Genomic DNA, 12,179 nt, shown 5'->3' with positions numbered 1-12,179 from the left:
ATCCCCCGGTATGGTTTTGGTGGTCCTTGCCGGTCTTTTTTTTTTTTTTTTTTTTTTTTTATCAGTTCTAGCATGCTGTAACTGCTGAATGGGCATGCAGAGAGATCAGCTCTATAGCTTTGTATCTTACCCTCATCCCTTCAAAACGTGACAATGCTCTGAGGGGTCTCAGGGCCCTTAGTGTCCTGAGTGATTTAATGGGCCCTAGATCGGAGTAGCCCAGCGCATTAGCTATAAGGCTGACTATAGACACCTACACAGAAACAGAGAAGCAAAAAAGGATCCATACTGTTAGACGGGAGGAAAGCTCTTGAGGGAAGAGTTGGCCTCTAGAGCTGCTGGAACGTTGGTTTACACACATACACAACAGTTTGGGTGGGTATATACATATATAATACTGCATTTATACATGTATATATCCCCAAGAAGGAGAGAGAGAAAGAATCATGTTTAGTATTGATTACAGGTACAGATAGGGGCTTAAAGGCAGAGGATAAACACTAGGATTTTGCTCTATGTTAGTTTTGGTAGGTCGCCAATGCTGGCAAGGTTCCTTACACCTGCAGAGAAACTTGTGATTGAAAGAGAGAGAAAGAAAGAAGCATAAGACTCAATCAGAGGACAGAGAAGCGTTACATATGGCTGATTTAGGACTGACAACATTAGGAGACCTTGGGGACGTGGGAGTTGGTTAGGAGGCCCTAATAAGACAGAGCTGACCCCTGCAGGTGCATAAAAAAACACCCACATACCCAAGAACCTTACCCTTGCCCTTCAAACATTGTCTCTCCTTGACGCTCTTGGCTTAGGTATTATATCCCATATAATTTAAAACAGACAAACTAATGGAACCTGTGAAAAAGAATACAGGTAAACATTTATGACAAATTGCAAGTCACATTGATTTTACAGTTTAGAGAGCATCACATTGACACAGTAATGTGACAGTTGAGGAGAAGACTTGGGGATGGCAGAGAGTAATGGACACTGTACAGCACTGAAAGGACAAAATCACTCTAAGGGAACTCAAGCTCTGGTCAGTCTCAAGATGCCATCCGAAACATGATGAAATCTAGTGTAAATACTAAGTGCATGGAGGTAATTTACAGAAGGTCAAGATAGTCACTCTCAAGAGAACTTATTGATTATATTGTAAGTGTCAAATGTGTTGATGGAACATTGGTGCAAATAGAATCACTTCAGAGCTCATCAGTGGATATTCAGGGGAAAATTTAAATTAACAGGCATTGAGAGACCGGCTTAAGTCCCCTTGTAAAGGTATACAAACAGACCTGCACAACTCTAACCAGCCACTGACGAAGACTTGGTAAAAACACAGCAAAAGTCCACAACACCAAAAGCTAACCAACTCACAGAGTAGATTATTTTAAAGGTGAAAGCTTTATTCTGAATGGCACTGTGGTCTTTACAGACTGTAATACCATGTTTCTTCACTGAAGAAAACATACTTATTGAATATCTATTGTCTTCAATTAGTATGACCTAGAAGGTAACCAGCTCATATAAAATAATTTCTGCTTTTAAATGATCTTACAAACTGTACATAGCTCATTTAGCTGACATCAATTATTAATTAGACAAAATGTATGTTTCATATTTTCACATTTAAAAATAAGACTGCAAAGCCCTTTTTCCTATGAAAAAAGCTCTATGAAAAAAAGCTCTTTATCCTTTGACAAATTCTCTTAAGTTTTTTAATACAGGGGCTGGCTCTGTACTACACAATGCACTATCAAGAATGAGTCATTTTCAGAGGATTATTGTGTAATAAAGCTTTCTCCTTCATCTACAGATCATGTGATCTTTGGGGGTAATTGTCACCTTTAGCCTCAGTCGGAACCCATAAGTGCCCCTTTATGGAGGGCCACGGGGCCCTCTGAGCTGGCTGAGATGGCCCCTCAGTGTAAGCTTTCTTCATCTGTCAGCACGCTCGCTCTGCAAGGTAAGGTCAATGAGATGTGTGGCTGTGACCAAATGAAGACATAAAAATAATAAAAAAAAAAAAACTGAAACTGAATAGATTAAAGAATAATCAGAAATGGCGGATGTTTTTCACTCATACTATTCAGAATGGTAAATAAGTGATTAATGCTTTGGCTATTGTATACTATACAGTGACTATATATTGTCCTAAATAAAATGGATGGATGTATAATGTCACAACACTAACAAAATAAGGATTATTTTCAAATTGATCATAACTCACACACTCCAACACTCAAACTGCAAAAAACCTATTTTCTTAATCAGTATTTTTGTCTTGTTTTCTTGTTGAAATATCTAAACATCCATATAAATTTATTTGACAAGTTAAATTGTTTATGAAAAAGAGTTCCCTATCTGTTACTCACTCGATGTTGGGTCTATGTAGTGACACTAGGGGACACTAGGGGTCACCTTTGGGAGCCCCAAAACTGATCTTTGAGAAAAGGCCAATGGGAATTGGCGAGTGGAATTTGCATGCTACTCCCCCGGACAGACGGGTATAAAAGAAGCTGGCTTGGGACCACTCATTCAGATTTTCTCTTCGGAGCTGAGCGATTGTGTTCAGCGAGCTGAATTACTCTGATGATCCTTTTAATCTCTGTATCCAGTGAAGCTGTTGGATTTACAGCACATTACAGCCCCCCCCGCGCAGGCATTGTGCAGAGAACACCCCTGGACCCTTCAGCAGCTAAAAGAGCATATACTTCTCATAAAGAGTATATTTTCATACTAAAAGAGTGGCACTTATGAAGTGTCTTTTTCAAGATGCCTTTTCGTTTGTGTATTATTCCGGTTGCGGTCGCTATCCCTCCACTTCTGATGGCCATGATCGCTGTCTCACGTGTTTGGGTGCTACCCACGTGGAGACATCTTTCATGGATGGTTCATGTCCTCATTGCTAGAACATGACCATGGCAATGTTGTGGTTTTCTTTCATCAGAGGGAAAGTCACACCAGCGGCTCCCCGCCTCGGTCCTTCTACCTATGAATATGAGGCAGAGACGGTTAGCACTGGGGGTGATTTGGGGACCTCAATGGGAGCTTCTCCACCGGGAAACCCCCACGGACCTCCCATTCCCCAGCATGCTCGTGTGCCCCGGTCAAGTTCTGGGATGAGACGGCAGGCTCGTCTCAGGGCGGGTTTGTGATCTCATTCGGAGCTCGTGAAGAGGAAGAGCTGTCGATAGCAGCATCAGATAGCAGGTTCGTCCAGTCTGACGCAGAGGACTTGGCTGGGCTCCCACCCTCGGGTGCGGTAGCCTATTCGCAGGCTGACGCAGAGCTGGTAGCCATGCATGCCTGGGCGACTGCGAGCGTCGGGCTGGAGTGGAAACCTCTGCTCCCCCCTGAACCCTTGGTTCCTGGGACCCAAGCGCCGCACACGGCCGTGCCCATGCACTTGAGCCTGCAGAGCGCCGCCACCTGGCGGAGCCGTCCGGGGCTCCCGTCCAGGGCCTGTAGGCTTACATCATCACTGGTGACTAAGGCTTACTGGACAGGTCGCCTCTGCCCTACATGCCATGGCTCTCCTGCAAGTACACCAAGCCAAGGCACTCAAAGAACTGCACGAGGGTAGTCCTGACCCAGGATTGATGCAGGAGCTGCGCTCAGTGACTAATCTCGCCCTCCTGGAGACAAAGGTCACAGCACTGTGTCTCGGGCTCAACCTGGTTGAGTCAAGGGAGCCTGACAGTGTACAATTCCTTGACACCCCATCTCCCATGTTGGCCTATTCGGCAACACTGTAGAGGATTTTGCCCAGCAATTCTCTGTGGTCAAAAAGCCATAGGCCATACAACACATCCTGCCCTGGCATGTCTCAAGGTCCCACACCCCGTCAAAATGCCCCTGAGACGGGCGACGCTGGGAGCCAGGAACCCATTGCACAGGAGCTGGTAAACAGACCACTCCATCCCCCGGGTGGAAAATCCTTTTTTACCTTTTCTGTTGAATTCGCCGCAGCCCCTTAGCCACATTTGTAACAAAAGAGTGGTTTCCTCACTTCCTGGGTCACACATTCGGTGTCCACAGCTGTCGTTATCACGACTGGCAGGCACCGTTCCTTTATGGCAGGTACAGCGCTGCCCCGGTCACCGTGTTTGTAGCACCCCCCGGGTAGGTCCTACCACGGGTCTTGTCCACATGAGATACTTCCAACAAGACTCTGTAAGACCATATGACGTATTCCCACTCAAATACCACCCCTCTGGGTGGGGTGTGGTCTCTGCGGTGTCCTCCCCTTCAGAGAGACACCCCCCAACAACGGACCACTATATGGCCCCCAGCTGAACAATTTAGTTATTTTAGGGGAGAAAAAAGGAGAAGAGGTCACGGCTGGGTCAGCCAGTTCTTATTTTTGGGCAGTCGACCTGTCCCCGAGGTGCAGGTGACCATGTGACACCTGTAGGAGAATTGGGGGAGGTTATGTGAAGGCCGGGTTCACTGGCTACGAGGCACGCAAAGGTCTGCCTGTCTTGCACCGCCAGTCCACGTAACAGAGTTCAGTTAGTTGTGGCATTTATATAGGGACCCCTAGTGTGACTACATCGACACATCATTGTGTGAGTGACAGATCCTGGTCCTGGTTACTTTCGCAACCACCGTTCCCTCGAACGAGACTTTGTGTCCCTCCTGCCACAACACTGAACTACCCACTGAAATGGCCAGGGCCTTGTCTCGGCTCCTTGGCACAAAACCTGAAATAGTGGTTGCAAGCCAGCACCTTTTCTACCCGTATGTCCAGGGGAGTGCCATGCAAATGCCACTCCCCAATTCCCATTGGCCTTTTCTCAAAGATCAGGTGTTTGGGGCTCCCAAGGGTGATGCCTAGTGTCCCCTAGTGGCACTACATCGACACAACATCTCGTTCCCTCCATCAGGGAACGGAGGTTATGGAAGTAACCAGGACGTTTTTTCTGGTAACACTTTACAATATAGTTCCATATTAGGTAACTAATGTTAATATCAGGTAACGCAATAGGTGTCATAAAAAAACAATTATAAATAATTGTTTTACATCATTTATTAATATTTGTAATGTTAGTTAATAAAAAACTATTGTTCATCGTTAGTTTATGATAGTTCACAGTGCATATGATCATAGTAATGTATTACTATTAGTTGAAACTAACATTTATTAATAACTAAATAACTAATAAATAAATATGAATTGCTTTCATTATTAATAAACTAAAGTGTTGTTCATTGTTAGTTCATGGTAACTAATGTTGGTAACTAATGGAACCTTATTATAAAGTGTTACCATTTTCAACTCATCCCATTTTTTTTCTTGTTTAAGCATAAACCTCACTGAATGCTTTTTAACAAAGGCACAAAAACCATATATGCAAGCTCAATGCTTATAATAGATGACACTCCCCTCCCCATGCTTGACGGATACATGGGGCACAAAATGTAGTTTTGCATACCAGCATGGAAATGTGTAGTTGCGCCCTTGCTTTTTGATCTATTCTTAAAACAGAAAAAATATATATTCCAATGAGGTAAGAAAAACTAATTTCCTTCGAGATATACTCACTGAAATCTAGTCATTCTTTCTTAAACAATTTTGCTTCAAGTAAATTAATCTGGTATTAAGGATGTTTAGATATTTTAAATGAAAAACACTGAGTCAGAAAATGTTTTTGCAGGGCTTAAAAACTAATATCTAATAAAATCTAAAAATCTAATATAAGTCAAAGATGTCAAGAGAGTAGTAATAAACTGTATGGGTGATGGAACAGATATATAGTGGGAGACAGACTGGGAATAATGGCACGTATAGAAATATACACAAACACACACATGCTGGATATGAAGCTGGCCCCTTGTTAAAGCCCTTCTGAGCATCACACCCATAAAAGCAAAGCAAAGAACAGTGGAGGAACAGAGCAAAGACTAGATCAACACCACCAAACCAAAACCAATGACAGCAGATTTCAGGAGGAAAACTCACCGTCTGCTGCATGTCCTTAACATCAACACATCTCAGTACTGCCTCAAGGAAGGGAAGAGCAGGTATGAGTGGGAAGGAAGGATTGCACATTTGATCCATCTTGGGATAGTTAGTTCTTCTCAACTACCATGAGTGTTTCCATACGCGTCCACTGGTGCGTGTTGAGTGAAGCGAAGCAGCCGTGGTCAATTCATTCAAATGAGAATCCACCTCACAACCATTACACTCGGCTCCCATTGGAATTAATTGAAAGCACTAGCTTCGCTTCACTCAACATGTGCCAGTGGAAACGTACAGTTAGTCCACCACCCTGGGAGTAGTCACACAGGACTACAGCTCCCATCAGCCTTATTTAAGGTGGAGGTAGGCAAAGGGTGGGTATTGACTATATCAAGAGCAAACTTAAAGAAACTTGATTTATTTTTATTTTTTTAGCTGTGTGATGATTACAGTTTGACCATCCAGTGGTCATTGTTGAGTTTAAGTGGTAACATAGCTCAGAATTCATCAAATGTGTTGGCTTTGATTTATAGATTAGGCTGTGAACAATATCTGGTACTAGTTATGGTAATAGTTTTTATAACTTTCTGTATCAATGTGTAAAAATCTTGTTTATGGGTGATTCTTCAATTAGGGGCACTTTTACCTGAAAAAGTATTTCTTCAAACTACATTTAATTTCTGTTAGAACATTTAGCACTGTCCTGTAATAAAGATCTACAGTAATCAAGACCTTGATCAACCTGAACCTTGTGCAACCCCATGTACACATGCGTGGACGTTGTGTTTTGGCTTCGCTATATGCAACACATAATTTAAATTAATTTAAACCCACTGATCTCATTTCAAACGACTCTGTGCTGTCAGTAAAGGGTTAAACTTTTGACGTATGGAGCCATGTGACAAAACAACATGGGTTTGTCTTTGGAAGAAATGGCAACAAAACTACATCTGGTAAGAAACCTAATTAAGTTTTTACATTGAAACCTGTTTGAGTCAAATGTCTCTAGTTTCGTCCAATATGCCATTTAAAAACAAACTGCGATTTATCGCTAAACGCCACACTGCTAAACACAATGTACACTAATGTGTACTTATGCAAATGTTTTCATAGAAATCTTACATATATTCACTGGTCATTATCACATTGAGAATGGGTTCATCCAAAAGCTGAACATTTTTGCTTTTAGAGGCTTTATAAGGAGTTAGGATAAAAATAAGGTGCATTTCGAACTGTTCTGAGACAATGCAGACAGACAGCACACTGGAGGATAAGTCATTCACTAAATAGGGACCAAGGGAGTGTCCTATAGTTTCCAACACAGCTAAGTGCATTCATTCATAAAATGTGATCTATAGATCAATTTCAGCTGCAGATGATGTTTGGTCCACTCAACATGTTTGACAGACATGGGAAAATGGTAATCAGTACATAGATTCAGAATTTATAATGTATCATTGTTTTAACATGTTTGGCAGTGATTGGATGATGCTGGCCATTACTTTGAATCAGAGTTAATTATGCTAATTTCTGATAATATGTCTGTAACATCTCAAAAACATGAATAGCCAACACTCCTGTAAACATTATAAACAATTTAAGAAAACAAAAAAGATGATTTTTTTTTTATAGCTTGATATTATTTTAAATTTCACAATTTAGTCCTGCTGTCCACATATGTTGACATACATTTTATGGAAAACAACTTGGTGAATTTTTTTTTTTTTTTTTTTTGCATATTAATTAGGTGCTACACGTTCGTGTCTCAGGAGGTTAAAGTGAATTTTGGTATTAAAAATAGGAGTAAAAATACTAATAAGAAAATGTTTTCTAAATCAACATGTTTAAATACTAACTGGTTTGGTAGGCACAATGGCATTTGATGACGATCATGTAAAATCTTCAAATTAATTGATGTTGAAACTGTCATTCTGCTGCCCTGACAGAGATGTGCTAAACGTTTTTACATTATCAAATAAATGAAATTTTGTTTTATGTTCTTAGTTAAAAAAAGCGTAAAGTTTAATTTCCTTGATTTGAACAGTGTATACCAGTATTTACAGTATAGAGGTGACGTTAGAAACTATTGTAATCTGTTCTTTAAAACTAATGATTGTTCAAGCATTTTTTTCTTTAAAACCATCCTAGGGAACATAAGAAAAAAAATCTACCAATTGAAGAATCACCCTTTTATAGTGCCAACTACAAGAATTCTAGTATAAACTTAAGCTTAAGGACAAATCGCAGACTGATAAACATTGTTGGTATTGGTGACCACACGTTAAGGACCCCCATATAAGGTGAAAGTACTTCAAATCTCAAGACTGGGCAGCTCATTAAACAAGATGGGATTGGGGGTACGAGTTCTGCTAAAAGGTGGTTAGTTCAGGAACAAGGTCAGAACACACACAGAACAATTTGCTTCTTGACATGATCACTGCAATGTAACATGTCCTCCACATATCATGAGAGAAGCACATTCACATGATGATCCTCTGAAGCCCATAGTTTGGAGTCCAAGTGTGAGCATTTTAGCTATTCATTTATATTGATCAAATACTTAAGAACAGTAGATTCATAATTTAATCTACAATAGCATCAGTGATTTGTTATACAGAATATATTCTCTGGTGATATAAATTTAGGGGTTATGTGACCTGGTGAGTCTCCACACCAAGCGCAGAAAATGAAACCAATCAGTGAGTACAACTATCTTATAGTTAACACAACATAGGATGTCATACAAATATGTAGAAGTATTAGAAACAAGGTTCATTTAGGAGTAAGGAGTGCTTGAATATCATATCAATAATCCTTGTTTTTGATAGACTGATTCTGGCTAGTCATTTCCATTCCATCAATTATGCCATATAGGATAGACTTCTGTACAAAATAACTATTTTTTGCATACAAAAGTGAGATGGCACAAAAGTTCAATTATTTGTCATGTGACAGAGCTCAAAGCACAATACTGTTTAATTTTATTGCCAGAATATCATTCTTTAATGTGGATATTCAAGCATCTCAGGGTCACAAACATATAATTTTTGCATGGCTATGCATGGGTGAAAGATCATAGAGATTATGTAAACTTAAGAAATAACACGATTTTCACACAACTAATATATTACATAAGCAGTTATATTCAAGGTGAGCACAGTGTTTTTCACCATTGCATACAACAACACAACATTACTCTTCATATAAAAGATGATATTATAAAAGACTCTTCTCTTCTGCCCAACACATTCACATCTTGTGATAAAAGGAAACCATCCTGTGTTTGGCCTTGAATATCACATAATACTTATTCTGTTCATCTGCATGGAAGCTTGACGATGAGCAGATTTTTGTCTTCTCTTCTATTCTGCTTCGCCATTTTCCTTTTAAACTGACAGCTCAAAGAAAATGTGCTGCTTCCCAGCTCTTTTTAAGCCATCTCTTAAACTTGCCTCATTGTGAATGGAAAACAGTATTGTCAAGTCTATAATTGCAAAGTTAATGTTGTCTTTGTTGTCTGAAATGCCACAGAGTTCATTTATCAGTTAAAATAAAGCTCATAGTCTAGGAAAATTCTACTGCTTTCCTGTGCTGATATGCTTGAATCAGGCTGTACATTTAGTCTTAAAAACTATTTTACAGTCAATTTGCAAATTAATTGACAGATACAACAACCATATCAGTGTCAATACGAATCTGAGTCTTTAATCCTTAATTTCTACTCAAAGTTTACACGCTCTGGTCACCTCTAGACTGGACTACTGTAACGCTCTGTTGGCCAGACATCCAGCTTGCACGATTAAGTCACTGCAGATGATCCAGAACACAGCAGTGCATCTGGTTTTCAATTAGCTACAGATGGCTGACATCACCCCACTCTTGATTTCACTCATCAAATTAAAGTAGTTAACTCTAGCCTTCAGGACAGCCTATGTAACAGCACACTATTACTTCAATTCACTCTTTCTATGTCTCAGCTTGTTCTCGGTGGTCAATGAACGAGCTACACCTGGAGTTCCCATCACATAGAGGCACAAAGTCTATTCACGATCATTCTCTGTGGTAGAATGATTTTTGTCCAAACCAGCCATGATAACTTGGTTTCTATTTATGTTACGTTGTGCTGTTCGGCCTCCGCCCCAAATCTCATTGGTGCAAAATCTGGCTCCACATAGCTGTAACCAAACATGAAATATGTTCTGTTTGGCTATGATTGTGTTATTTAGTGCAGCATTTTGACATAGAAAAAAAGTGCATTATGCCTAGTTAAGGCAATATGTATGTAAGAGGCAAAGAGTAGTTGCAATCAGTATCAACTGGCCAGATTTAGCTTTTGACAGAATGGACCCTATCAACAAGACATATATGTGTAGGGCATTATTAAACTGACAATAAACACAGAATGATTGAAGAAGTAGACTTACGTCAACAATGAAGAAGTCCAGCCAGCACCAAGCATTGGTAAAGTACTTGACAAAACCATAGGCCACCCACTTTAACAACATCTCCAATATGAAGATGTAGGTGAACACCGTGTCAGCATACTCCAGGATGACACGGATAGTCTTCCTCTGTTCAATGTACACATCCTCAAAGGCCTGCAGCAGACAGCATATGGATGAATTAACACTGCCGGTACTTTCAGTGCTGCTGTCAATAAGAAGTATTTCTTAATGCATTTCATTTAATTTGAAAGTCTAAGTCTAACTAATTTCTATGAAAAAGGGTGGTTATAAGATATGCTTTTCCTTTGATAAGTATTTCAAAGCAGATAATCAAATATAATATTTCAGGTTAAAAACGTGTATTTATGCACAACAATATTCTATAACTGATTCTTAATAAATAAATAGGAAGAAAGACATGCTGGACAGAAAAGCAGCTGAGCAGAGGCTACTTCTTTGTGCAATAACTCAATTAAAACACAAAGTAGAATCAGCTTTCAAAAAGCAATTGCATAAGGCAAGCAAGTGATTCTATAACATTCCTTTTTTTTTTGGCAACATTAGCAGTGCCAAAGAGGGGAACATTCCCAGCACCAGAAATAGATCCCCAATTTAATGATGAATGGTACAGTCCATTAATCACATCACCTAGCAGTGCAGCTCTGGCTTCAGGACATGCTACAGTGCCTGTTTGAACTGTACCTTCACATAATATTTGCCTCACCTGGACATTAATGCAACTTTGTACCAAGACAGAATCCAGAATTAAAACAGAATGGATGGTTTCTGTGTTTAATGGAAATAAGGCATGGGCATTTTGAGTAATTTTGCAGACAAATATAACAGTTACATACAACAGTCAATGATAACACACAAATGAACTTTATTGGGTCTGGAACATACAGTACGTGTGACATGTATATTGTAATTTAAATGGCTAGTTCACCCAAAAATGAAAATTATCTGATAATTTACTCACCCTCATGCCATCTAAGACTTTTTTCTACTGCAGAACATAAATATTTTTAGAAGAATATTTCAGCTCAGTTTCTATTTCAGTAGGTCAATACAATTGAATGGGGTCCAAATCTTTGTAGCTCCAAAAAGCACATAATGGTTGCATAAATGTAATAAATATGACTCCAGTAATTTAATCAATGTTTTCTGAAGTTGTTCTGAGATTACACTCTGGTCTGTTCTCATCCAAAACCAACTGGATCGCTTAAGAAAACATTGATTAAGGATGTGGATTAACATGTGGATTAGTTTTATGCTGACTTTATCTGCTTTTTGGAGCTTCAAAGTTCTGGCCACCACGAGCATTGTATGGACCTACAGAGCTGAGACATTCTTCTAAAAATCTTTGTCTATATTCTGCACAAGACAGAAAGTCATACACATCTTCAGAGAATTTAAATTTTTGGGTGAACTAGCCCTTTAATTATAATGGTGCTTCAACATTCAGAAATAATGTTTCAGCCTTCCAAAAAAATCTACCTATTTTTCCTAAACGATTCATGAATAAATTAAATAATGTTCCCCTTCTGTCACTCACTCAATGTTGTGTCGATGAAGTGACACTAGAGGTAGCTCTTGGGAGCACCATTCATCTCTGATCTTTTGAGAAAAGGCCATTGAAAATTGGGCGATTTTGCATGCCACTCCCCCAGACACACGGGTATAAAGAGGGAAAATGCAGCCACTCATTCAGATTTCTTCTTCGGAGCCAACCGGTTGTATTTCACTGAGCTCAAACTACTCTGACAAGCCAT

The 12,179-nt window shown here is 39.7% G+C and overlaps 2 protein-coding genes across 13 annotated transcripts in view; one reads left to right on the top strand and one right to left on the bottom strand.

The window, feature by feature from the left end:
* zgc:158263 (ceramide kinase family protein) overlaps positions 1–12,179 on the top strand; it is an 867,176-nt gene that overhangs the window by 471,973 nt on the left and 383,024 nt on the right. The gene's annotated exons all lie outside the window — the stretch shown is intronic.
* The window catches only part of LOC127618391 (sodium channel protein type 8 subunit alpha-like), a 74,871-nt gene that overhangs the window by 9,998 nt on the left and 52,694 nt on the right, over positions 1–12,179 (bottom strand). For 10 of the 12 annotated variants that reach the window (XM_052090802.1, XM_052090804.1, XM_052090801.1 and 7 more), the window contains 2 exons: positions 10,387–10,560; positions 131–253 (listed from right to left, as the gene is read on the bottom strand). In XM_052090802.1, the coding sequence (XP_051946762.1) occupies positions 131–253; positions 10,387–10,560 (297 nt within the window). The remainder of the gene's footprint in view (positions 1–130; positions 254–10,386; positions 10,561–12,179) is intronic. The other 2 variants (XM_052090812.1, XM_052090811.1) reach the window with 1 other exon arrangement.

Source organism: Xyrauchen texanus, chromosome 25 (assembly GCF_025860055.1).
Source record: "Xyrauchen texanus isolate HMW12.3.18 chromosome 25, RBS_HiC_50CHRs, whole genome shotgun sequence".
In the NCBI taxonomy this organism is placed as follows: domain Eukaryota; kingdom Metazoa; phylum Chordata; class Actinopteri; order Cypriniformes; family Catostomidae; genus Xyrauchen; species Xyrauchen texanus.
The sequence above is the reverse complement of the archived record's forward strand: the minus strand, read 5'-3'. Positions and strand labels throughout refer to the sequence as shown.